This window comes from Brienomyrus brachyistius, chromosome 18 (assembly GCF_023856365.1).
Source record: "Brienomyrus brachyistius isolate T26 chromosome 18, BBRACH_0.4, whole genome shotgun sequence".
Taxonomy (NCBI): Eukaryota; Metazoa; Chordata; class Actinopteri; order Osteoglossiformes; family Mormyridae; genus Brienomyrus; species Brienomyrus brachyistius.
Window position 1 is genome coordinate 22113975 of NC_064550.1, and position 27091 is coordinate 22141065.

Sequence of the window (27091 nt, forward strand, 5' to 3'; positions counted from 1 at the left end):
GTGGGGGAAGGGCAGATGCGGCGTCTCAAGCGCACCGCCTAGCCTATGGCAGACTCTATGGAGGCTCGCTACGGGACGCCGAGGGAAAAACCGCAAAGCCTTTCTCGGGAATAACAAAAGGAAGAAAACCGTCATTTTAGGCACAGAATGATATAAACGGGCGGGTTTGGAAAGGGGTTGGGATACGAGAGGATAGCCGGGGCCGGCGCAGCAATGTGCGGGGCCGAGATTGCACTGAGACGACGCATCGTGTTGCTTTTGTTGCGCCGATTACGATTTGAGAAGGTAAGGCGAAGGGTGCTGGAAAGGGGGACTGGAAAGCCTGGCGCTACCTGCACCGATCGCCCCTAATCCCCTTAAAGCCGCGAGCCTCCCCCTTCCTTACGGCCCCTGCACCTCCGGCGGAGCGTCACTCTTTCCAGTGTTGTAGTGTCCAGATTGATTTATACATTTTGCTGTATTAAAAGCCACAAAACCGGGGAGAGGGATAGCAACTTGGATATGGCTTATAGCTAACAAACGAGCTGCATGGGAAAAGGAAACGTTGCCTTTGATCGGCTGCGTTTCATGCACATGAAAATGCTGCACTTTCCTAAAAGTCTAACATTTTGTCTTCGTGGGAAACGTCTTTTTATCGATATTAGGCGACAGTAACGGCTACATGACAATATGCTCATAATGTTATTATTCTCTCTTGAAAACATATAGGTACATGATTTGCAGCGGGTATATTTTAGATATTTACTGAAGCGTTAATCGCAACTTGTGGCCAACTTATTTTATTTTATTATTGCTTTAATCGTGATTTCCCCCCCCCTTCTTGGCAAAGCCGTGACAGTGTCGTTTCTTTTCTCATAAATAGGTGTCCCCGTTTCAGCCACCCAGCTTGTAAATTGTTCTAAAAGGAAAAGGACAACAAACGGGGGAAATGACCATGGCCGGGACCAATGCCTTCTTCTCCAACGGACCCGGCGCCTGGATAGAGAACGACACCGAGGTTAACAACCTTTACAGGGACCTGGAGCTGGGCACCGTCCTGACTCTATATTACTCCAAAAAGTCCCAGCGGCCGGAGAGGAGGACATTTTCGGTGAAGCTGGAGACCCGGCAAATCATCTGGACCCGAGGCACGGATAAAATCGAGGGCGAGAGTGAGTATATCCCCTGTCATTTCTCAATCGGAAGAAAGTTTCTTCATTGTCATCTTTAGTTATATGATCCTTGGCTCATATGCGGAGGTGAAATTACCATCTCGTTGATCATAGCACAAGACACAGTAATAAATATGAGAAACATTTAAACGCGACATTTTCGGTCATCGGCATAAGAGAAAGATGCAATTAAAATATATTTCAAAGATACAATACAAAATATGTGCATGCAGGTGAGCAAATGGACGGTGTTTAATGCGTCTGAAGCGATCCGCGGCCATTAACCGTGTTTATTGACGGTGCCTGCAAATGCTGGTTATTTATAAGGTGATGCGATCGCCCGATGAAGCCATGCTATCGGATCTGCTCGGTCTTTAGAGGTGAAGTGATGCTGCATTTCGTGCCTTTTCGTGTCTGATTGTAAAATACTTATTTTTTTTCTGATGGGGGGAATGTTGCCTGAAATGATCAGACTGGGCGCTGAGAATTTGTGGCAGACTGTTTAATTAAGCAACAGGCTGACCTCGGTGTAAGAATTGCATAATCGTGATTCCAGCTTGCCAATTCAGGTATGTAATCAAAATACCGAAACGTAAGAGAACTGTATGTTGGCCGTATGCCCCGCAGGCTGTACTACATGGGTGTTTTCTTTCTGTAAGACTCTTAAAGGTACGGTAGAGAGCATATAGTATAAATGATTTTTTTCCCCTTGTATATGAAAACGTGAAAATGTTATAGTCTAGACTTATTTTATTGCGCTTGGGTGATATTATTGTTATTTAAGGCGTTCGGGTGCCCTGCGTTGATGTGAGAGCCCATCCCGTCCTTCGCAGGATGTCTGGCGAGCGGCTGCACTCTGCTCCGGATGCAGCAGAGAAAGGGGGAAAAAATCTTTAACGATGCGGAGGAAAACAAAAAGAAAAAAAAAACAAACGGGCCTCTGCAGATGGTTGTCATACATGTGAGCTCATATCGGCCACTTGATACTCCAGATGGGGCATTTAGTATTGGCGAATGTTGCCCGTCAGGGTTTAGGAATAGCTGCGAGGCTTGCTTTTACTGGAAATGTAGGCTCTCTGTCTTCCTGATTTTCTTTCGTCTTTTTGACTGGCAGAGCAATGCGCATCGTTTATTTTTTTTGTGTTACTGTACAACAGTCCGCACCCGTTTCAGTCGTTAAATTATATGAGCATGTCCAGCTGTTTTCTCTGTTACTAACTCGATCCAAAAAACAACATATTTCAGTCTAGTTTTGGTTTGGAGGTTCATGTTTGACTCGGACAACTATAAGTAAGTGAAATTCACAGCCAGGATTTTGGTCATGCAGACAGTTAACATCAGTTGGATTTATTTCACATAATTTGTACTGCGATATAAGGTTATTCTCACAGATGTCTATTAAAGCATCTGTTCTGTATTCATTTCCCACAGATTCTCTTCCACAAATTGTGTAGCACTAACATCTGTTGTATTTTGGATAAAATGACAGGTAATCAATAATACTGCCTCTATGTGTGTAGATCATATGAGTAATTATAAAGTCACACATCAAGTATTCAGCTGTCATTAAACTTAAGTAATTGGCACACTGAAGTACCGTATTAAAAAGAGACGTGTGTTTGCGATTCAGTTTCACACAAACATTATATCCGTCCAGCTTGACTGTTACCGAGTGGCTGGGTAGGGACAGCAGCTGCTCCGTTTTAGCCATTCGGGGGGGGGGCACAGGGAGGGTAATTTAAGACAGAATAACTTAACAGAATAAAATAGGGAGCAGCTTGTCGCTGATCTCGCAAGAGGCTCTCCTGCAGTTTGTGAACAGCCCCGAAAGATTGTTTCGGCAGTCGCTTACGTGCCGTTCACACTATAGGGTCGCTCCGCCGAGCATCAAATCAGTTTGACCTGTGAAGTTATGGAGGTTGTTGAGGCTGAGAATACCATTTCGCGTGAAGACTGCGTGGTTTTTCCTTCTGTCGGACATGAGACGCAAACCTGGTTAATGGCTGTTTTTAAAAAAAAAAATGATATTTTTTTTGCTGATGGTACATTTGTGAAATAACTCGGTGATTTAATTTTGGTCACATTAATTTACCATCTGAAGGACTTGTATGTGGAGTGATTTGTGGAGGCCCGGATGGTTGTCTGTTCAAATCCCAGGGTCTGCAGAGTTGTTTTCCCAGTTGAATCCTTGAGCAAGACCCTTAACCTGCAGTTGCTTCAGGGACTGGATAAAGGTCTCTGCTTAATAAATGTGACCTCTGGCAACTTTCAGAAAGCTTAGCGATAATACAGCCATCTGTCATTTGTGTGTTAATGGATGGGGTCTGAAAAGTGCTCTGGACCCCCCTGAGAGACGCTCGATTTCCCCCCCCCCCCGCCACCCCCTGGATGATGGTGTGTCTGTGTGTGTGGGTATAATAAATTATATATATATTTATATCTCCTGATGTTTGATCACTGCTTTTATCTGCTTAGCCCCTGATGATTGTAATTTGTGAACTATTTAAAAGGTTAAGATGACTGTTGAAATCAGGTCAATGCCAGGTCAAAGGGCACATCCTTCCCCTTTGGTTGTGGGTAATACAGACGCTCCTCTGCTTACGAATGAGATGCGTCCTGAACGGCCGTTAGTAACTTGAAATGTTCGTAAGTCGTTATACAACATTATTATAAAGGTATACGCAATTGGGGAAAACAACGAATCATACGTGTGCATTTTGGCCCCGGGTTCAGCCGGCTTTCGTCCACTGGAAGGTGCTGTTCTTGGGATTTTTTTAAAGACCAGAACAGTGGCATCATTTTTTAAATTTTATTTTATTTAATTTAATGATGATTTTTCTCAGTCACTTTAACGTAACATCGGGGTTTTTTTTTAAAATGTGGTCGTGGTTAATTTTTGGCTGTTCTCTCTATCTTTAGTCTGTCTCCATGACGGTGCTTTTATATACGGCTTTGGCTTGGCGTCATCATTAATAATGGTACATGACACAATAGCAGAAGGTATATTCTGGTATCCTATGGTCACTCGTCGCTTTTTTTGGAGTTCCGAGACGAGGAGTCAGAGGAGGTGGGCAGGGCCCCCCCACCTGCATGCATCGCTCTGGCGGCCAGATGCATGCGATGTGAGCAAGTCATCCTGCAGTGAATTGGGGTGGGTTCTGAATAATGTACCATTGTTGGGTTGGGGTTGAAAAGGACGCGTCTTCATGGGTTGTGGTATGGGCCGCTGCGATGACACACACCATGTGACATCTGGGGGGGGCGGGGGCTGCCCGGTTCTGTCCCGCCGTGAGGGATTGGAGCTGCACCGTGTTTCGGTCGCAAGCTCCAAGTGGGGGTTTCCCAGCTAACCACTCCTCTTAGGTCTTTCGGTCAGACCTGCACGGGAAATGGAGGATGAAGCCGGTGCTCTTTTGTACTAGTATGAGAACAGGTTCTTTGGATCGTGTTAGTTCTTCACATATCCCATCATGCTCTCCTTTTTAAAGTGACACGCGCAGAGGTGAGTGAAACTTGGGCTCTGAGCACAGGGTCAGCTGTTCATCTCTGGAGTATTTTAGGTGGTTAAAGGGAGATGTGGCTATTCCACGACTCCGGTGACCCTCCAATCACAAGCACAGAGGTCTAACCTACAGCCACGCACCTCTGCCTTAGTATGGTCTCGAGTTGAACTTCCCATAAACTCCCAATGTAGATTGGGTATCGAATAAAAGTGTGATATTTCTGCTGTCTTTATTAAATGCTGCAGCGTTTGCGACCTTCTCCGCGTTGAGGCCTGGGTGGGGGGGCGATCGTGGATGCATGTACAGGTCAGGTGGGACCGGACGGATTGGCCTGCGCTCACTTTCCATTATGGGAGGGGGTGGTGAATGCCAGGTGCACAAAGGTTTGCGTGTGTTGCAGTGAGCGGGAGGTTGAAGGACGGGACGGAAGGTGGGTGGCAGGGGGCTGGGGGGGGTGGGGGGTGGAGGAAATGCCCCTGGAGCTGCAGTGCAGACTGTGACATGATGCAGGAAGTGGTTACTGCAGAAAGAGCCGGGAGTAATGTCTCGGGCTGCAGCGTATAGAGCTGCAAAAATGCATCATGTTAAGTGCATGAGCGACACTGGCACGGCCTGCTGCGCGGGTGCTCTCGTGGCGGTGGAAGGGCGTGAACGTGGCACGTAATGTGACGATTCCTTAGCTTCACCCGGTGCAGGAAGGCAGGACATCATGTGGATCCACCCTAGTGGGGAATCCCATTGCATTTGACTCATATCCCTGTTTTTGCACTTAAATTGCTTGTGTTTTGGTTGAGGTGGGTGTCTTGCCCAGCTGAATGACATGGGGGTCCTCTGGTGAGAGTGGGTTTAAAAAAAAAAAAAAAAAATATATATATATATATATAATATAAGGGGACACGCCGGCATGCCATTTGTCGCATGTGTGGGAGCCCCTGTTTAAATGGCACCTCTGTGCAGGACTGGTGGGGGGGGGCACGCCTGTCCCCTGGACAGGGCTCCTTTGTCCCCATCAGAGGAGCTTTATGCGAGCAGACAAACACGCAGTGGTGTCTTGGCCTGGTCCTCCTGGCTTGGGTTTGCCGTCCACACTCAATAGGATGCTGTGTGGCCGTGCTTGGCTCCTCCCCCTGCTGGGGGAGACCTGTTGGAGCCTCCAGCATCCCCCTCCCTCCAGGCACGATGGGTGTAGACAGACTGAGTCTCTCTACAACCCTCTTCTCCACTGGGCTTCCTCTCAGAAGACGCCCGCCTCTTGATTTCTGGGGCTCTCATATTGGGTCATTGATAGGGTAGATTTCTCCCTAAGCTCTGGCCAATGGAGTCCCCCCCTGTAGGTGTATGTTTGGGTGCCGAGGTAGCCATCATCCGAGGCTGTGGTCCTGAAGTCATGTGACTCCTGTCACGCCTAAAAGTAAATCTGCAATAGAAGTTCAGGGATCTCTGCTGTTTTGTCGACTGAACTACGTTGATCTCTCTCTTCTCCACAGTCGACATTCGGGAGATCAAGGAGGTTCGGTCCGGCCATAAGTCCCGAGACTTCGAGCGCTATGTGGACGACTCGGCGGCCCGGCCCGATCAGGCCCACTGCTTCGTCATCCTGTATGGCACAGAGTTCCGTCTTAAAGCTCTCAGCCTCGCCGGTAGGTCCCCCTCGTCTCCCCTGTTGGGACGGTCTGTCCCACGTCCCGTAAACCCGCCGCTGCCGGCCCTTTAAGACGTGGCCTTTATTGTCTCACAGCGACGTCGGATGAGGAGATGTCCATGTGGGTGAAAGGCCTGATGTGGCTGGAGGCCGACACGCTGAATTCTCCCACACCGCTGCAGATTGAACGGTAAACAGCATCCGTCTAAATCAGAATCTGAATCCTTTTTAAAGGCCAAGTGCAGGTTGTGGCACGAAGTATACAATTAAATGAAATTATAGGAAGTAATAAAGAGAATAACAATGAAATACAGAGGGGAAAAAAATAATGAGCGAATGAGAAACAAACGTGTTTACGGATTTAGGGTACAAACGCCTGTGTTCAAGAAATGTTCTGAAGCCTCCCTGATATCTGGTATTCTGAGATATTTAGGGGTCCAAGCATGGCTGGTCTCTGTTGTATTTGCTAGGATCCTCCTTCTCCTTCTTCACTGGAAAGGTATAGGGAACAAATTTGTAAAGCGGTACGGAATTTCACCGATTTACTCAGGCAAGCGTAATCATACTCATTGCCTGATGGTGGCGCTGCAGCGCAGTGTTTAACGTTTTGGTCTATGTCTTACGGAGTCATAGAAACAGAATTATCTTTTCCAGACATTCCTTGGATAATGACATTGTTGCAGCTCGGTCTATGAAGCTCTGCTTACTTTTCTGGAAATTTGCATAATGTGAAAACTCAACCTTTTCTAACTTGTCCTAGACTGTTCATTATATTCGCACGATTTGAGCTGCAGCATCTTGGCAAAAAGTTAGCCGTAGGATTTGGATCAGGTAGTTGTTCCGACGCTACAGATTAATTTCTTGGGCGTGGCCTGTTTGCACTTAATGCACTATTTCTCTTCGACAGAACATCCCATTCTCAGCAAACTCGCCATGTCCAGTTAGTATGATTTTCTTAGGTTACTCTCCAAATTTCATAAACGCCCTTTAGGGGGCGTTGTAACATAAAGTAGCTCTTAACCCAGAGACCATTGGATATGGGAAGATGTTTTCTATGCCAGTTCGTGGGCCTTGTGTCCCAGCAGATCATATAACAAAAGTTCATTGGCTCGTCAAACTTGGCTGACAACAACCAATGAATCAAATTTTAACGGGCTGTAATTACCCTTGTATATCACAGAGAATCATGAAATGTGGTCTAATGGTGCAAAATTCCTTCCTCTGTTCTTATGATACATAATTCCATATTATGTATTATTCCATATTCCATAATACACATTCATTCAAAGACATTGTAATGGAACATTTGATGTGGCAAAAGCATTCAGGTCATAGTGCTTGGAACCCGTTAATTGCCACATGCGGTAATATTTCTAGTAGTAGTGTTTTCCTGATGTGTTTGAATCTCTCGCCTTCTTAGGTGGCTGAGGAAGCAGTTTCACGCAGTCGATCGGAACAGAGAGGATAAGTAAGTGTGAAACTGACGGATGGATCATTGTGTCTCTCGCGGTTTCTGGGCAGCGTGGGGTGGAGGAGGGTTGTGGTGCGGATGTGAGCAGAGTCACACGGGAGCCTTGAACTGGGTGCCCCCCCCCCCATCTCAGACCTCAGGAAGCAGTATGGCATGATAACCGTCGATCGGACGACGGGCTGTACTTTCTGTTCTGACGCGTCCCGTCACACTGGACCAGCGCCACCTTGGAAACATGGAAGAGAAATCCCATAGGTCGAGTGCTTGGTGGCTGTGGGTCTCCAGCATACTTGCATTCCCAGCCTCCCCAACCCAGTTGGAAGACGAACCCATGCCCTTGCCAGTCTGCCCACTGCCCCTCCACATTCTGCAGGCTTGATTCAGCGACACTCGGCAGAAAAGTGATTGCAGATGTTTCAGAAACCCCCCCTACACCCCCCCCCATCCATGTCACATTGACCCCCTTCATCTTTTACTACCCCCCCCCGCCCCCATGCCCAGTTCTTATTGACCAATCCGATCTGACTCCATGTTTATAATGAACTGGAAGAGATGAGTTTTTGGCCCAGCTTGGGGGGTCTCATCCAGTCTGTGTGGTCTGTTTGGGTGTCTGCCACACATGCCTGAAGATAGTACTCCACAAGCCTAGACACCCCCCAACCCCCCCGGCCCCCACCCATAGTCTGTTTAGGTCGACAATGTGTGTTACTGCGTAGTCGGCCCCCTGCATCGTGGAAAGTGGCAGCAGGCTAAATTTACCTTCCCACATGTTGCGAGCCAGGAAAAGACAGTCAGAGGAAGCTAGGGCTGTTTGGGGGTGGGGGGCACACGTGTGTGGGGGGGTGTACGGAGAGTTGGAGGAAATGGTGTGCGACTAGGAGGGGGGTGCGTGTATGGAATCCCTACACCTGTTCTGTGCCCCCTCCCCCAGGGGGGTCACTCTTGGTGCTTCCTTCTGTTTCTAGCGCCCTTGGGACCAGTGCAGGTATTAATGAGCACCGGGAGCGAGTCTAGATGCAGGAAATGGAGCACAGCTGGTGTGTGTGTGTGTGTGTGTGTGTGTGTGTGTGTGTGTGTGTGTGTGTGTGTGTGTGTGTGTGTGTGTTTGGCGATAGGGGTTTGTTTTGTGAGAGATTTTCTACATTTGTGTAAAATTAGCTTTTTTTTTTTTTTTTTATATAAATTCTTAAGGAAATGTTTGCGTCGGTTTTCTATCGCAACGTTTGTCACTCCTTTAAAGTTAAATGAATGGAAATAAGAGCCATAAAGCCCGTGTGTAGCTAACGACTCTTGCTGGCTCTCGACGACGTTTGCAGTCAGCTCTGCACTTTAAATTAAGTAGAACTTCAATCTGAACCTTTCAGTCCCATCCAGCCCCATGAAGCACCGTGCTAGATCCAATAATAATGCATGTTTTTGTTTTGATGCTTATTTTTAGGATTTCCTGCAAGGATCTGAAGAGCATGCTGAGTCAGGTTAACTACCGGGTCCCCAACATGAGGTTCCTGCGAGAGAAGTTTCCGGTAACGTCCCACCCATAAGACGCTTATGCCGTCGTGCCTTTGTATCCGCATGTGCTTCAGTACATTATTAGAATATTTCATTTGCTTTTGTGTATTGAAAGAGAGAGTGCTTCTCTTGTTAGCTGAGTGGTTTGCGGCTGCCTGGCAGTAAGGCAGATGTATCTCAGGAGCAATACAGTTTGTTCTCTGAATTTGTAACTTACGGAGGGGACGTCGGGGGCCACACGCTTGTTTTACCATGATTGGTGGCTTATGTACCCATTTCACGTGCGATATGGTCTGCCGTTGTTCATTTTGTATCCATCCATTTTCCAACCCACTTATCCTACTGGGTCGCGGGGGGTCCGGAGCCTATCCCGGAAGCAATGGGCACGAGGCAGGGAACAACCCAGGATGGGGGGGCCAGCCCATAGCAGGGCACACTCACACACCATTCACGCAAACATGCACACCTACGGGCAATTTAGCAAGTTATAATGCGTTATGCCTTTTTATAAAAATTTATTGGCGTGTTTATAATGCTTTATGAATGAATTATTATTTATGAATGTGGTTATGAATTACTGTGGTTATAAAATACATGGCCTCGGGTAATGTGTTACGAAATCCAAATGCCTGAGGTGGGTGCCGCTCCTTCTCTCTCGACAGGACGTGGAGTTGAGGAATGGAGACGTGACTTACAGCCAGTTTGCCCAGCTGTACCGAAGCTTGATGTTTGATGCCCAGAAATCTGTGAGTTTCCCCTCTGGACTCGTGGGGGGAGAAATTGGGGGGGAGGGGGTGTGGCCCTGGGTCTGAGGGTGAATGGGTGAATCACACCAGATGATTATGCCATTTTAGAATTGATCATTAAGGAGTTCTGTGGAGGAGATTCATTCAGAGCCTTTGAACATAATGAGCTGGCAAGTGAACCAGAGCTTCTGGGAGTCGCGTGTCTGAAACTGTGCCTGACGGGTCTCCGTTCAGAATCTGCTGTCCCCACTTTGCATTTGCCCAGACTTCTTGATCATTATCAGTCAAAACACTAATTTAAAAAGCGCATTAAAAACTGTGGGTGTATGAAGGGTCTCCTCTGCTTCCCCTCCAGGGGGCTTCACTGAGCAGTCAGGTCTGACGTTTTGTTTTATCAGACACTTTTATCCGAATCAGGGTCATCGATTCTCAGGGGCCCTTGGGGGTAACTGTTCCTCAGGGGCCCCAATGGTGGCATCGCTCCACCGGCAAAGGGATTCGAACCAGCAGCTTTCCAATCAGTCGCAGACTCCTAACCCACGTAGCCACACACCATCCCCAGATTCTGGCTTTATCCAGATCAGAAGACCATTTCGTGTGTAAACCCCCCCCCCCCCCCCCCCGCACCACCACCACCACAACCACAGAGTCGACGCACGGCTGCTCGTACTGGGCCTGAAGCTACCTAAAGCTTCCCATTGAAACCCACAGCTCATGTTTAGATGGGACTGGGTGTGCAAGGGCTGCATTGCTTTGCCACAGGGTTCTCAGGTGGAGGAGGGGGGGTCTGACTTGCTGTTTTAAAGTCAGTTTTCTTGTTATCGTCTGTTATTTTATCATCATCATTTCCCAAACCCCTGCCATGATGCCCCTGTTTTGGACAACAGTTGTTATTAAATCTTTAGCTTTGACAACATAATGTTTAAGGGTGTCTGACATATATTTCTCCCCCCCCCATTACAGATGGAAATTCCTTTCTTACAGAGGTATGTCACGTCCACCGCCTGCCCTGCTGCAATGCGACCTGGCTGCTTTGAACTCGCATGAAGTCAACTGGTATGCTTTGCTTTCAGGTTCGTCGAGAGATCGGATCAGCTGAAGGTCTCGCTCAGCGATTTCCAGCACTTCCTTTTAGAATGTCAGAAAGTAAGTGGTGCAGGATGGACGTGCCTGTCCGATATCGCCGTTACAACCTTACAGGTTATGGCCAGTAGCGATGCTGATAAGTTAGCCTGGCCCTTTATGACCTTACAGGTTATGGCCAGTAGTGATGCTGATTGGTTAGCCTGGCCCTTTATGACCTTACAGGTTATGGCCAGTAGCGATGCTGATTGGTTAGCCTGGCCCTTCATGACCTTACAGGTTATGGCCAGTAGTGGTGCTGATAGGTTAGCCTGGCCCTTTATGACCTTACAGGTTATGGCCAGTAGCGATGCTGATAGGTTAGCCTGGCCCTTTATGACCTTACAGGTTATGGCCAGTAGCGATGCTGATAGGTTAGCCTGGCCCTCTATGACCTTCTACAGCTGTTATTCCTGAGCCAGGTGACAGTGGCTTTGTAATTTTTTTTGTATCATGAATAAAGGAAATGTTTTTTTTTTTTCCTTACGAAATAATGACTAACGTTGACTGCAGTAAATCCACAAGACAGTGGTTTTGGAAAAAAAATAAATAAATCAGGCAGCCTTCTGAGAATTTAGTCATCTTACCGTAGAGTTCAGGTCCAAACCTGCATTGAATATAGGTCTGATACCTTTAGGAAACGCGGCCCAAGTTTTATCAAAGCATTCTTGGAAACTAGTTTCACTGTGTGGCTGAGTGTGTTTCTGGTGTGTTTCCAAGGGGGGAAAAAATCCAGAATAGTCTTGCATCACGGTTAGGTCCATCGTCACTGAATTTGTGGATGTCGGTTCCTTGTTTTGGCCGGTCCTGAATTTTGGTTTTTGTTGTCTGCACGTATGCAGGAGCAGTGGGCTACAAACATTACCCAGGTCCAAGAGTTCATGTTCAGCTACCTGAGAGAACCTCTGAGGGAGATCGAGCAGCCATTCTTCTACCAGGATGAGGTGAGCGCCCCCTGCAGGTGTTTCCATAAATCCCTAAAACACCCCCCTCCAAATTTTTTTTTTTTTTTGTTTAAATGGTTTTCTTTTAATAGTTTTTTTTTCTGTATTTCTTATTTGGATGTTATTTACATTTAATGGGTGGTTCACCTGGAGTATCAAGTCTCCAAAAGGGTTTTGGGTTTAGCAGCAGTGGGTGTAGCTGTTCCAGTTGATGTTTTTTGTCTGGGGTCATGAGGTCAATAAATAAGCAGGGAGAGGCTGAAATCCATTCTGTTTACTACCTGATTTGTCGAGTGATGGTTTTACCAGCAGGGGGAGTTTTCTTGTGTTTTTGCCCTTGCTTGAGTGAGAAGTTTTCTTTGCTTGGAATAGCTCTCCTGTTAGCTTCTCCCTTAGCTCTTGGTCTGATGCTGACTCGCAGATGTTATTGGTCATTCAAGGTTAGCTCCTTGGCGCCAGTCATGCCTAGTCAGCTCATAGGTAGCTGCAATGTGCTCTGTGCCTCCCTTGTATGTCACTGTAAACGAAAAAAAAAAACGTGTTGAATAAGTAAACGGCAATTTTAAACAGGGGTGATTCTATGATTTTAAAAGGTGGTGTGTGTAAGAGTCCATAATTCATACTGAGGGATCAACCTTATAATTAGCCAACGACGTGTTTTTGAATCGGTGAGTGACAGGGGGTGGGGACCAATTAACATTCAGCTGGTTCCAGTGGCCCTGCCTCTGCTTTTTACACATACCTAAAAAAAGCTACACGGGGGGGGGGGCTCTCATACAGGAAGTCCTCTGTAGTTGAGAGGAAGTGATTTGTGGTGGTGAGGTGGTTACATAGAATGACATTCACGTCTAGTAAACGTCAGGCAAATTTCCAGCGACGGGCCAATAGGTAACGAACATGACGCCATCTTGAAGGGTCACTCCATCCATTGTTTGTATGTAAAACAGTATGTGACGCAGTTTTTTGCAAATATACAAATGAGACCGCCTGCAGTTATAATTAGATGACTTCTATATCTCATACCAGATAGTAGTTTTGAAATATAAGTAAGGGCCCACATTGATATACATGCATATACACACATATATATCATTATATGAAATCAGGTTTGATGCACGAAACGCGAAGGGAAATATTTTATTGGATTATTCACACAATCACAGGCGCCGTTTCAGCTACGCTACAATATGGCGGCGCGTTAAAAGTCCGTACCGAATGGGAAATTATAACCGGCCCGGGTCTAAAACCGAAGACTGCAAAATGTGTGTCTGCAAGGGACTATCACATGACGGTCAATACAAAAATACACAACGATCATTAAACGCACCAAGTGGAGGGAGGGTCATGTCACCAGAGCAGGACTCACCGCTGTTTCGTTTCACTTGCAGTCACGTGTTGGCAAGCCTGACACATAAACATCAGTGGTTACGTGCTTCTGGGCATGTGAACTTCAGGTGGGGGGGGGGTGGGGGGGGGACATTCCATGAGAATAGGATCCTTTTGGTCCATGTCGGTGTCTGGAGCCGGAAAGTTTATGAAAAGCCAGTTGGCCGTGATCCTTGCCGCGTGCCCTTGTGACGCGATTATAGCCCTGTTCTGTTTCATGGCGGAACAGTTGTGCCCCCTGTCACCCTGTGAACTTTGAAGCGAGAAACTCCACTTTCTCAGCTGTTCTGCAGGCCTCGGCAGACCTGGTTTCGTAACAGTCAGACTGAGACCGAAAGCTGCGGATCGGCCAACATGCGACTTTGAGTACGATCCGGCCTTGTCTACCCAAAACAGTCCCAGTAGCACCTAGGGGTCTTTCGTGTTCGCACATGCAGATCTTTGCTGGGAATATGTAACCCTACACATGCACGTACAAGATGCATGTCAGAGCAAAGGAAACCACCTTTTGCATTTGGCTGTGATTTAAAGGTGCAACTACCAGATTGTTTAAATTACTTTTTTTTGTTGTTTGAATGTATTGTGCTTCTGTCAATCTGCATTTTCCTTTGGGATTAATAGTGTTTGAGCTGTCTGTCTGTCCCCCTGTCTGTCTGTCTGTCTCTGTCAATCAGTCAGTCGGTGTTTCAGTCTTCAGCATCTTCTTCATGAGTGTGGTCCACTGAGAACCACACAGTCAGTTCCCTTAAAACCTTTGACCACCATACAGAGTCACACATATGGAAGTGATGCTCTCCTGTTGCTGGAACAGCTTGTGAAGGGGGTGTAACACATTCCTCCTCTGCTCGCAGTTTCTCACCTACCTGTTCTCCAAAGAGAACACCATCTGGGACTCCAAGCTGGACCAGGTGGTCCCTGAGAACATGAACAACCCCCTGTCCCACTACTGGATTTCCTCGTCCCACAACACGTAAGGGAGGGGGGGCCTGGGGGTGGGGTGGTGGTCTCAATGACTTCCGGCAGGAACTTGGGCAAGTTGGTACGATTCAGGTCTCCGGTTTACCGAGACTGCAGATCTTCAGGACGCTTCAGAAGATGGTAGTTGGAGTTACAGGAGCTTTGTTAATCTGTTCTGTGGGATTTATGATATAATAAACTGTGCAGAATGTTCTGGTCCTCTGTCTTGGTGTCCCAAGGCCTTGTTTTACGGACGGGTTTTCCGTTTGGTCTCTAGCTACCTGACTGGTGACCAGTTCTCCAGCGAATCATCTTTGGAGGCCTACGCTCGCTGTTTGAGGATGGGCTGTCGATGCATCGAGCGTATGTGGTCTCTCGTCCACAAATGAACACCCACCGATAAAGAGCCGTGCTAGAATCTATACACTACAGACGATGTACTTTTTATTTCTTTTTGTAAATGCTTTAGTGTCATCTAGCTTCCTGACCGTTTGCTGTCTGGGAGGGAGCATAAACAAAGGGGGTCCCTGTGGACCGCGTTGGCCAACACTGGTCTACAAGCTTAGCTTAGCTTGGCTTACAAAGTTCTGATTGCACTCGGTGACGTGTCCTTGTCCTGGGTTTTGTGTCTCCGTGACAGTGGACTGCTGGGACGGGCCGGATGGAATGCCGGTCATCTACCACGGGCACACGCTCACCACCAAGATCAAATTCTGCGATGTCTTGAATACCATCAAGGAGCATGCTTTTGTCTCGTCTGAGTGAGTCTGAGTCACGCGCACGTGCCTGTGGACGTACCGTGTTCTGTATAGTCTCTGTCAGCCTCTCCCGTCACATCCGGGTTTGTCAGAAGGTGCTGACGTACTAAGCATTGCTTACGTTAGCTGCTGTCAGAAGAGCTGACTGCTATTTATAGTACCCAGACTAGCATTGATGGTGTAGTTAGAATCCGAAGTTCAATTGTATAAAATCAATGTAACAGACAAATTTGGTTTACTTGCCTTGGGCAAGTTGGGTACGATTCAGGTCTCCGGTTTACTGACTGCAGTAAACTGGTTCTAAAAAAAAAGCATAATAGGAATCCAGTGCAGGTTTAACATTAGGGTTCTTGACAAATATTACCGGTTTTGTAAGACCTTCTCTGTGCCTTTTTTTATTTATTTTTTTGTCATCAGCTACCCAATCATCCTCTCCATTGAGGACCACTGCAGTATCGTTCAGCAGAGGATCATGGCCACCAATTTCAAGAAGATCTTCGGGGATATGCTGCTGACGAAGGCGGTGGATATCTCTGCCGATGGCCTCCCGTCGCCCAACCAACTCAAGAGGAAGATCCTAATAAAGGCAGGTTTCTTAGCGCTACAGTCATAGCCGCAGATCGTACTTTTGATGGATGTAGCCCACACTTTACTGGGCTACTCTGTGACACGGTAGTCATAGTGGTGTTCGGCTTTGGCTTTTGCTTTGAATAGTTGTCTTATGAGGTTCTTTCTTGACAGGTGTTGTATACCTTTTGCTTCAACACCACGTTCACTTGTACCCGGACGCACATTGGAAGTTCATCCTCGCTACATTCATTCCTAGTTGAGACTTGCACGTCTCCTTTGACCGAAGCATCTGCTAAACCAGGACAGGTTTCAAAAAGCAGGATTTCTTAAGTAGCCAGATAACTTAAGCCAAATGTAGGGATCGTCCAATAGGAATGTCACTTCTCTCCTCCGATTTGACAGTTTTCACATTTGGCTTAAGTTATTCAGCTTACTGGGAAATCTTGTTTTGTGGGATAGCCCTCGGGGTGTGAAAGGGAAGGCTGCTGAGGTGTTTTCTTGGCATTTCCGGTCCGACATTCCGTCATTGTCATCCTCGCACAGCACAAGAAGCTGGCAGAAGGCAGCGCCTATGAGGAAGTGTCGACCTCTACGCCGTATTCGGAGAATGACATCAGCAACTCCATCAAGAATGGGATCCTGTACCTGGAGGACCCCATTAACCACGTAAGCCTGCTTCACCACTTGCGTCACCTGCAGCCAAGGTTTTAGGGCTGAACGTTCATTTTATATTAGTGACAAGGCTGGTGTGTAAAGTCGCAGCTAAATTAGACACTGTGTATGACAGACACATGAATTTGTTGTGGTGTGTCGATTGCTTATATCTTGCTTTAGTGCTTCATTTTAACGCATGACCAATGCATCTGTCTGGTTGGAACCGTGCAAGTTTTGTCGCATAGTAAAAGCTGGGTGTTTGTGGCTGATGGTGCCTTCTCCGCCGCCACAGGAGTGGTACCCTCATTTCTTCGTCCTTACAAGCAGCAAAATCTACTACTCGGAGGAGACCTCAAGTACTCAGGGCAATGAGGATGAGGAGGAGCACAGAGAGGTGAGGAAGCTGTCGAGAAACACTGTTTTCCCTCAACAGGTGTCGGTTTTTGTGCGTGGAGGTTGCTGTAGTTACTCAAATATTTTCCCCTCCCTTGGAATATTCAGTCCCTTCCCGCCCCCCACCCGCCCCAAACGCCAGGTTGACTTGCTGTATTTTGTGTGTGATGTCATTGATCTACTTCTTGTAACCATGACATCTGGGCCCTCTTGCTTTTACACTGCAAATCCAGAGGAGGGCGCCATTCACTATTTCCACCCCAAGTCCTCTAACTGCTGTTCAGTGCTGCATTCATCTGCAGTTAGGTGTTTCAAAATGATTCGGGTCACGGCTCTGTCGTCCCCTCGGCCGTCCACCACAGGTGTCCAACGGCATGGACCAGCACGTGACCGAGAAGTGGTTCCACGGGAAGCTGGGTGCTGGGCGGGACGGCCGGCAGATCGCAGAGAGGCTACTGTCCGAATACTGCCTGGAGACGGGCGCCCCGGATGGCTCCTTTCTGGTGCGCGAGAGTGAGACCTTCGTTGGAGATTACACCCTGTCTTTCTGGTAAAGTCCTCCGGGTTTATTGGTTCTCCAAGCCCCAGCCGCAGTGCTCTTCCGGAAAGAAATTCGGGGCCTCGTGGTGGGACACACATAGACTGGGCTTGTGTTGGTCTCAGTTTACGCCACATGTACAGTTTTCTTAGTTATGTTCTCTCCCTACCCTTCGAAGCCACAAGCCAGGCACATCAGGTTTCTGTGTACAATACAAATCATATAATTTTACTTTAGTGCATTAGACTCTAGAACAGGGCTGTCAAACTGAAGGGCCAGAGCCCTGATTCAACTCCTTGTGCTAATCACCACACAGCTCTTGAGCTGAATAATTTATAGTGAAACAGGGAAAGAACTAAGCTACACAGGGCTCCGGCCCCCCAGGACTGGAGTTTGGCAACCCTGCTTTACAGTGAGTCACCGTATAGCAGGGAGAGGGGGTGAGTATAGTAAGGGACTGGAACCATCTAGGTACATTTTACATTCACAGAAAGCTCCATTCATTCATTCATTCATTCATAGTATTGCACAGTTGGTTGTACACTCACTGTTTATTTACTATGGAGTTTGGTGCAGTACTTTCTCTGACATTCTTTGAATTGATATTCATTATTGTCATTTGTCCTCACAGTCCATAATGTCATGTTTGTTTACTGTGTGTACTAAATGTGTTTTGTGCTACGCTCAAGTCTAGTAGCTATGGCTCTATGCATGGTGTTACGGCTTCTGAAGCAGGTCTGTTTCTCTAAGGTCGTGCATATGGCTGTGTTGCGTTTTGACCCAGAAGGTCTGCTCTCTTCATAGGCGCTCTGGGCGGGTGCAGCACTGCCGCATCCACTCCCGCCAGGAGGCCGGCAGCCCCAAATTCTACCTGACAGACAACCTGGTCTTCGACAACCTGTTTGCCCTCATCACACACTACCAGCAGGTGGCGCTGCGCTGCAACGAGTTTGAGATGAAGCTGACCGAGCCCGTGCCTCAGACAAACGCGCATGAGAGCAAGGAGTGGGTTCCCCCGTCCCCCCACCGGGTCTCTCTCCTCTGCTTTGTGTTGGCGTGCATTAGCTGCCTCATGTCTTAGCTATTGACTTTGAGCACATGCAGATGTCACCATGTCCCCCTCTGGCCTTGACAGGTGGTACCACGCGAACTTGTCGAGGGGCCAAGCAGAAAACATGCTGATGAGGGTCCCTCGAGACGGAGCCTTTCTCGTGAGGAAGAGGACGGAGTCCAACTCCTTCGCCATCTCCTTCAGGTGATTCCTCCAGACCCCCCGCCCTCCCCAATCCTGCTAATTTTACTGGAAGGTCTTCCTGAGGTTGACTGGGTGAGCACTTGACCTTGTGGTGCCGAGAATAGAAGCAAGGGGATCCTGTGCTCCTCACTCTTCCTTCGATTCTGAGAGGGAACGCTTTGTAAACCATGCCTAGCTTTCCATCTTGCTTTGAGGGCTTGGGCCATGGGTGGTCACATGGCCTGGCCAGTCGGCTCATCGTCCCTCTTTCACCAGGGCGGAGGGGAAGATTAAGCACTGCCGGGTGCAGCAGGAGGGCCAGACGGTGGTGCTGGGCACCTCGGAGTTCGACAGCCTGGTGGATCTCATCAGCTACTACGAAAAACACCCCCTCTACCGGAAGATGAAGCTGCGATACCCCATCAATGAGGAGACCCTGGAGAAGATTGGCACCGCGGTGAGCTTTGAACTTCTTCTGTGAGGGGGCTGAAACGGATATGAAAATGCATATTCATTTATATGTACCCCCCCCCCCTCCCCAGGAGCCTGATTATGGATCCCTTTATGAGGGACGCAACCCCGGGTTCTATGTGGAAGCCAATCAAATGCCAACTTTCAAGGTACATCTTCCCAGTAGAGACCACAGTGGGTCAGTGTCTCCTTCAGGGATGTGTGTGAGCCTCCTCCTAGGCTTTTGTTTAAAGCTACGTATGAATGAGACATGGCACATTACGAGCATACAGTTGACTTGCTAAGCTCAATTTTCAGCAAATGGCCGGTCATAGGAAACACTGCTATACGAATTAAGGTTAGCTGCACGCGACACCACCTGACCCCTGTAACGGCCATCCGTCTCCTCTCAGTGCACCGTGAAGGCCCTGTATGAATACAAGGCCCAGCGGGACGACGAGCTATCCTTCAGCAAGAACGCCATCATCCAGAATGTGGAGAAACAGGAGGGAGGCTGGTGAGTACTCCTGGAAACTTTGCTCCTGGAAACTTTGCTCCCGGGGTTGATGACTGTAGCTGATTGCAGCCATGCGATCTTGGGATTTCATGCTGGTGTAGGGCACTGGGTAGCTTTAGCTGGTGGCTTAGGGGGAGGAGGGATAATGAGTGCCCATTCTAGGTTTCAAAGTCTGGATTATCCCACCACTGCCTTTAACCCAGAGGTCATCTCTTCCTATCCTTGTTACGTTGGTCTCTCAGCCTCAGTAGACTGTTGAGGGCTGGATTAAAAAAAGAGCTGAAACGGATAATATCTAAGAATATCTGATTCGAACTTCTGAACTAGATTGAGTAGCTTCATGAGGTATAAAAGACATCAGAGAAGCATGGACTACATTTGTCGGACTTGAGTGTACTCTTGGTTTGGCCACTTACCGGATGAACTCTTTGCCTGCCAGGTGGAAGGGTGATTGCGGCGGGAAGAAGCAGTTCTGGTTCCCTGCGAATTACGTGGAGGAGATCAGCCCCGCTGCAGTAGAGCCAGACCGATTGGTAGGTGTGCTCCCAGCTGGCTGGCCTGCTCCTCGATTTCCCACTGTAGCAAAATCTCTCCTGTGGGAGCTCTTTAGGGCCTGCAGGGCAGCACCATGTGACCAAGGGTGTTCTTTTGATTGGCTGCTGACCGGCTCCTTGCCATGCCTTTTCAAACACAGGCGGCTACAGAGAACAGCCCTCTGGGGGATCTGCTGAGGGGCAGCGTGGACGTGTCGTCCTGTCAGATCGGTGAGTTGTCCCCTTGCTTTTGGACACGGGCAGTTTCCCATTGGCTCTACTGATCAAATTAAATCTACAGAAGAATGTTTCTAAGGTGTGGATGTTGGATCACTACAGTTGCTTTTTTTTTTTTTTTTTTTGAGAGCAGTCTATTTATTTGCAAGTTATATTTTACCGATGCAATAGAAAAATTGCCCACGGCTGGTTCCGATGCCCTTCAGCCCTGTTGACTTAAGTGCGGCTGGCAGAGTTTTCCCTAAAATTTCCTCTTCTGATCCCTGCGCCGTTGTGTCCTCCACCAGTTGTGAGACAAGAAGGTAAAGGCAGCAGGCCCCACGTCTTCTCCCTGCTCATGGGCTCTGGTCAGCGGCCCAGTAACTTCTTGGACATTGCCGCCAACAGTCAGGAAGAGCTCAAAGAGTGGGTCGCGAAGATCCGGGAGGTTGCCATGACTTCGGAGGCCAAGGTCTGCAGCCGTTTTTGTCCATTACTGTGTCGTTGTCATTTCATGTCACCCCATCTATTAAAATGATCTGAGGATCCTTGGTTAATGTTTTTTTTCTTGCCAGCTGGAAGAGGGTAAAATAATGGAGAGGAGGAAGAGGATAGCCCTGGAACTGTCTGAGCTTGTTATCTACTGTAGGCCAGTGCCATTTGATGAAGACAGTAAGGCCAGTTTTATTTCCCAATAGGGTCAACTTTGTGTTTGACAAAGACCAGTGTTGTCTAGGAGACCCAGCACTGACTGAAATACACCCTCAAGACTCTCGTTCTGTCCCTGACAGAGATCGGGACGGAACGAGCCTGTTATCGGGACATGTCGTCCTTCCCCGAGACCAAAGCAGAGAAATACGTCAATAGGATCAAGGGCAAGAAGTTCCTGCAGTACAACCGACTGCAGCTGTCCCGCATCTACCCCAAGGGCCAACGCCTGGACTCCTCCAACTATGACCCTTTACCCATGTGGCTGTGTGGCAGCCAGCTGGTGGCGCTGAACTTCCAGACTGCAGGTGGGCAGATCCGGACAAGCCGGAGACTTGTACCTTGAAACTCCTGTTACCTTGTATGTAGGAGGTGCATGTGGAGCTTGTATCCAATGATGAAACCTTGAAAGTGGCTACTTGCTGGTCTGTCTTTAGACAAACCCATGCAGATGAACCAGGCTCTCTTCATGCTAAATGGGCGGAGTGGGTACGTGCTACAACCGTCCATCATGAGGGATGACAACTTTGACCCGTTTGACCGGAACTCTCTGCGAGGAGTGGAGCCCATCACCCTAAATATAGAGGTACGCCTCCGCCTCACAGCTTCCTTTTACTGCTGCTACACACCCTTTGGAGACACAATGCAAGTTCATGTCCATGACATGATCTTTCTTGAAGGAAGTAATGGATCACAGATCAGATTATGATGTTTGTCACCTACTCTCGCTTCCATCCAGGTGTTGGGGGCACGGCACCTGCCCAAGCATGGGCGAGGCATCGTGTGCCCATTGATCGAGATCGAAGTCTGCGGGGCTGAGTACGACAATGCCAAGCAGAAGACTGACTCTGAAGGTGGGGAGAAGCCTGGAACTCCCGTGATAAAGGGATGGAAATTTCCAGAATTCCAGAATTTGCAGAAATCTGTCAGATGGTTAATCCCATGGAAGTAAACCCACCTACTACTTCTCTCTATCCCTCCCACCTGCTACAGCGGATAACGGCCTCAACCCCACGTGGCCTCGGAAGCCATTCCGATTCACCATCTGCAACCCCGAGTTTGCGTTCCTGCGATTCGTGGTGTACGAGATCGACATGTTCAACGACCAAAATTTCCTCGCCCAGGCTACCTTCCCAGTCATCGGCCTTAAAAAGGGTAAAAAAGGGGTTTTTTTTATCCCCATTTTAAGTTTTAACCCAAAACACAATTTACTCAGGTTTTTTTTAAAGGATATTTTGACCCGTATGCACTACGACTGTCAGTATCAATTGTATGAATAATCGAGTAATCTACTGATTTTAATCTGCTGATTCATTGAGTAACCTTTTATAATATAATATGCATTGTAATTGGCTCACGCTCAGTAACACACATGGTTGATTTTAGGCCAGCAGTCTTCAAGAGAGATATGTAGTGGTCCTGGGGAGTTACTATCCAGTAGGTTTTCTGTCCCCCTTGGCTTCTGATGAGCCACAGCTGTCCCTGGTATTTACCTGAGAGCAGGTGTGACTCATCAGAAGCTGGGTAGGATAGAAAACCTACTGGACGGTAGCTCCAGAGAGCTCTGATTTAGGCTCTCCAGTTAACAAGCTGACAGACTTGTACAGTGTGTGATGTTAACATCGCCATGTTACAGTGTACCCAAAAATTTCTACACTGTGGGGGGGGGAAATGGTCAAAAATGTGAATGTTATTGAACTTTAAAAAGTGTCAAACGTTACAATTATTTGTGTGCTGTATGAAGAAACAAGAAAAACGTTTATTCAAAACATTCTGGAATTGTTTTCAAATGATGTAATTTCGTCATGAGTCATTTTTTTCAGTATACAAATAATTTTGGCTACACTGTACATCGCAAGGATTGTGATTGTCTGCTGGGTTCAGGGCATCAACCATAGACGACCAAACCTGAGCTTTGCAATTTTAACGATGGTTCCTTTTTAACTTCTAATATGTTTTTAGGGAACAAAAGCTGTTTTTGCATGAAAGCCAACAAGACCTGGTCACAGATATGTCTTCTGCTCTATGCATTCTGTATTCTGCAGAGATGATTGTGATTTAATTGTCGGTTCTGCTTTGTGTCCGGCATCAATCAAAGCACCAACTTATTTGACACTCTGCTAGTAGATAAGGCTTTTGTCTATACAGCAGTTTTCAACTTCTAAATATTGTGAAATCTTCAAATGTCCCGATGTGACCTTACTCCCAGTATCATTCAAACCAAACACGCGCATTACAAGCCAATGAATATTTTTTTGTGAATGTATGTGCCATATTATGTTAAAATGATGTGGCTCAGCAACAGGGCTAACCTTAGTTTTCAGCAGTTTTTGACATACAGGAATCATGGAAAGCAAATTAAGAGAAATAAAGCCAAAGTCCTGACACAGGCTAGGCTATTGAGAGGCTAAATGGCATGTATCTATGGCTAGCCGCACATTATTGAGTCAATCAAACCTGAATTTCTTCCCTTTTAAGATGTATTTGCATTGCAGTCATGCTGTGGTGATATTTCAGTTCTGCTCTGCAATACTGGCAGGCTGTATTTTCATTGTTTTAATGTGAAGTGCTTCCACGCAACTGAAGCTGTTTTTTAATCATTGGGATCCGCATCCTTTATGCGGTGTCCTCTTTCCGCCATATTGCCAAGTAATCGAGTTTTAATTGGTGCTTTTTAATAATCGAGTAATTGAGTTTAATCTCGTAATCTTTACGGATCTAGCGTGTGCCTTTAGGGACCTTGCCATGTGTTGGGGGGGTGGTTTAAGCAGTTCGTTCTGGGTTTGTCCTTGCAGGGTACAGGTCTGTCCCACTGAAGAACAGCTACAGTGAGGACCTGGAACTGGCTTCCCTTCTGGTGCACATGGATATCATCAAAGGCAGGGTAAGGAACTCTACTCGACCTGTTGTGGGGGTGAAGCAAGATGGATCCCTACCAGCCACGTCTCTCCCTCTGTCTGTTTCCTGAGCAGCAGGAGAACACAGAGATGACCGGTGTCCCCCTTGGGGCCACAGCAGCAGTCTCGGGCCACATGGGCCGGGACAGACTGGCAGATGTGACCTCCCTGTCCCCCAGTGCCTCCCTCTCCCCGCTGGCCGCCGCCCCCCCTGGCCAGGCCCTGGCCTACCGGGGTCATGAGGGCTCCTTCGAGGCCCGTTACCAAACCCCCCTGGATGAATTCCGGGTCTCCCAGGAGCCACTGCTGGACCACATTGACGCTCAGAGCAGACGGTATGCCGGCCTCCCCGGGTGTGTGCGCAGACCCCTTCGATTTTCGCACGTTAATAATCATCCACTGGCAAATTCACTATTAAGTGCCGGGAATGTTCTGCTAATGGGTTTAGCCTCCATCGACCTGAACTCAGAAGTTTCTAGAATAGGCAGCCTTGTGTAATGTCACCATCGACAGATCCTCTGCTGTCCCGTAGCGTTTTCAGCCATCTGTTCTCAGATTACATGCATATAATGATATATCTTATTGATCCCAAGGGGATCCCAGATGTTTTTTGGAGGTAAATGTATTACCAGGTATTTTTGTGCTTTTTTTTTGTCCCCTTTCAGACTGAACCGCAGGACCAAAGTGGGTGGAGAGAACAGGGTGTAGCTGAGAAGCAGCTGATTTCAGTGGACCACTGGAACTTTGGTCGCCGATGGCGGTGATCTTGTAGAGAAATGTTGTGGCACTTGCCAGTCTCTGATCCGCCCCCCACCCCCCCATTTAAACTGTGCTTCAACACTTGTGGGCACCAGACACCCCCCCCCTCCCAGATGGTGTTCCAGAGGACCTTGCGCTTAAACACAGGTGTAGCGGATTTCACACCTGGGAACCTGGGAGTATGTATGCATCATGTTTCTCATTTTCCAGGTAGCCCCCCCACCCCACTCCCCTCAGGGAACAGCTAACCTGCTCTCTGAGAGCTGCCTTTTCCATGTCTATTTTTATTTTTCTTTTATTTAAACTTTACCTTTTTTTTTTTGTCTTACGAAAAAAAACTTTCCATTCAGCGCGTGTCTCGTCGCCGAACGCAGTGCGTTCAGCCTGTCCCAGTGCAGGCCCCCCCCCCCCCCATCCCGGGTGGACCTTGGAGGATGTAAACAGGAAGTGGAGCTTCAAGGGGAGCTCCAGGATGGAGCTGTTTGTGCCGGAAGCTGTGATCTCAGGAAGGACGGGGCAGGCTCGCTCTCTTACAGCACTGATTCCGTGTAATTCATAAAAAAAGAAGCAAGACCAACACTGGTAAGAAAGGCGTAAGAGGCCCGTTTGGAAATGTACGCGTTTGTGGCCTGTGGATGGAGATGGAGGTCTGGAAGGCGGACCATGCTCTAGGGCTTTAGAGGAAAATTACCTGAAACGAATTTGGGAATCAACTGTCTAGCAGTGTAGCTTTTTTTTCCTTTTTTAAATAGCATTCCTTCCTTTTATTTTTCAGTAATTAAGTTCCCCTTCCCATTACAGTCACCATTTTACAGATTCAAACAATGTGGCGATCCAGCCCAGCGACCACAAGTGCTTTAATTTTTTTGCCCCCTGCCGTTCGCTTAACCTGAAATTTCTCGCGTGGCTTATCTCCCTGCATGAGCAGCCCCTTCGTTTCACTCAGCTGAGAGCCAAAGCCCTTTCTTACTTTTTTAAAAGCAACCTCTCACGCCGACAGTTATGTGGAGGTCATTTTCGTGGCCCGTCCTTGGAGGGCGGACTTCATTTCATCTCGACGTACGGCTACAGGTGCCTTGGACGCTTCTTAAACATAATCACCCTCCATAATCTTTTTAATCGCAACGGCCCTGCATCCAACTAGCCACTTACTATTATGTGGTTGGAGATTCGGTGTGCCTTTTACTGGATAAGTGCTGGCCGTAAAGTATTAAACAAGAGTTTAAAAAAATAAACTGCAGGGCCGTTCCATAAAGGAAGGCCCAATATTCATTTTTGGAGGCCTACTTATGAATTATTTGCACTGCGTTTTGCTTATTGTATTTTATTGTTCTGTTCTCACAGTAATGGTCATTGTTAAAGTTGTGCTTTAACGGAATTCCCCAAAGTAGCAGTAGCCGTCTTCGGCCAGCAGGTGTCTCTGTATCACAGTGGTGGAACATCAGTTCTGAATGTAAAAAGCAAACGAAAGTCTGTACTGGTGTCTTGAGCCATTAAACCTGCTTTGTACAGTTACTGTTGGTTTTGTTTTTGGTCTGACAGTATATGGATTAGGAGATTCCTTCTGTTGTGCTCGGAGGATAATCTCTGCACGCTTACTCTAGCTGCGGTGGAGCGTGAACGGGATCAAAGGGAAACTTACGGCTGTTTGTTTGGAGGGTATCGCAGGAAGCAAACGATGTGCTGGTCCACAGCGGTGAAGCATGTGCCAGGGAACATTCAGTTCTAACAGAAGTGGATTGATGGGGGGGGGGGGGAATAAGACGGCAAAGCAGCTCCACAGCGATATTATACATGAATATAATGCAGGAGAACCTGACCTGACGTGCGCAGTAGGTTTGAAGGCATTTCTCTGCACTTTTCCCCACAGTGTTATATGGGAACTTCGACCACTTTTTAAACGGGAGTATTCCAACAAAAGCCATACAGCATGAGGATTCAGTACTGGGTAGCCGGGGACTGAAGACTAAAATTCTGAATCTTGCTTTCTTGCGTTGCCACTCGCCTAAAAGATTTTTAAAAAAGCAGCCCTGATCCTCACAGCAGTGGTACAAATCCAGTGAGCCTCCATTACTCCAGTGCTTTTGTGTATGGTGACACGCCTGACGCCGAGTGGCCACACGTAGAGGCCTGCCCTCCAGCTGTGGCCATCGCCTCGTCTCCAGACGTCAGGCCTCCGTGAGTCCAGTCGGGCCGCACGTATTTCCCGCCTCGATCACGGAAGGCGGCCACACGTGGACGACTGGGGCTCCTGTCGCTCATTTGTCTGCTTAATTGTGCCTTGTATACTTAACCGTGACATCCTGTTCTCGATTTAAATGTTTTTGTTCGTCTTTTCTTACTGACGGTCCATTTACAAAGTCTCTCTGTAATGTGCCTAAGCTGTGGGGGAGGGGGGGGGGTGAAATAATTTGATTTTAAATCAAAATAAAA

At 47.7% G+C, this 27091-nt stretch overlaps 1 protein-coding gene across 1 annotated transcript; it reads left to right on the plus strand.

The window, feature by feature from the left end:
* Positions 1 to 26173, plus strand: plcg1 (phospholipase C, gamma 1). The gene is made up of 33 exons (XM_048982665.1): positions 1 to 285; positions 863 to 1151; positions 6142 to 6294; positions 6393 to 6486; positions 7717 to 7764; positions 9206 to 9290; positions 9939 to 10022; positions 10986 to 11008; positions 11096 to 11168; positions 11987 to 12088; positions 14326 to 14444; positions 14709 to 14794; positions 15072 to 15192; positions 15607 to 15775; positions 16303 to 16425; positions 16706 to 16807; positions 17169 to 17356; positions 18149 to 18349; positions 18480 to 18599; positions 18855 to 19035; positions 19121 to 19198; positions 19442 to 19545; positions 19985 to 20078; positions 20240 to 20309; positions 20603 to 20766; positions 20870 to 20966; positions 21086 to 21310; positions 21440 to 21588; positions 21742 to 21856; positions 21996 to 22157; positions 23798 to 23886; positions 23975 to 24234; positions 24565 to 26173. Exons 2-33 carry the CDS (start codon positions 929 to 931, stop codon positions 24605 to 24607), a joined length of 3945 nt encoding a protein of 1314 aa, XP_048838622.1. The 5' UTR covers positions 1 to 285; positions 863 to 928; the 3' UTR covers positions 24608 to 26173.
* Positions 26174 to 27091: the final 918 nt, after the last annotated feature.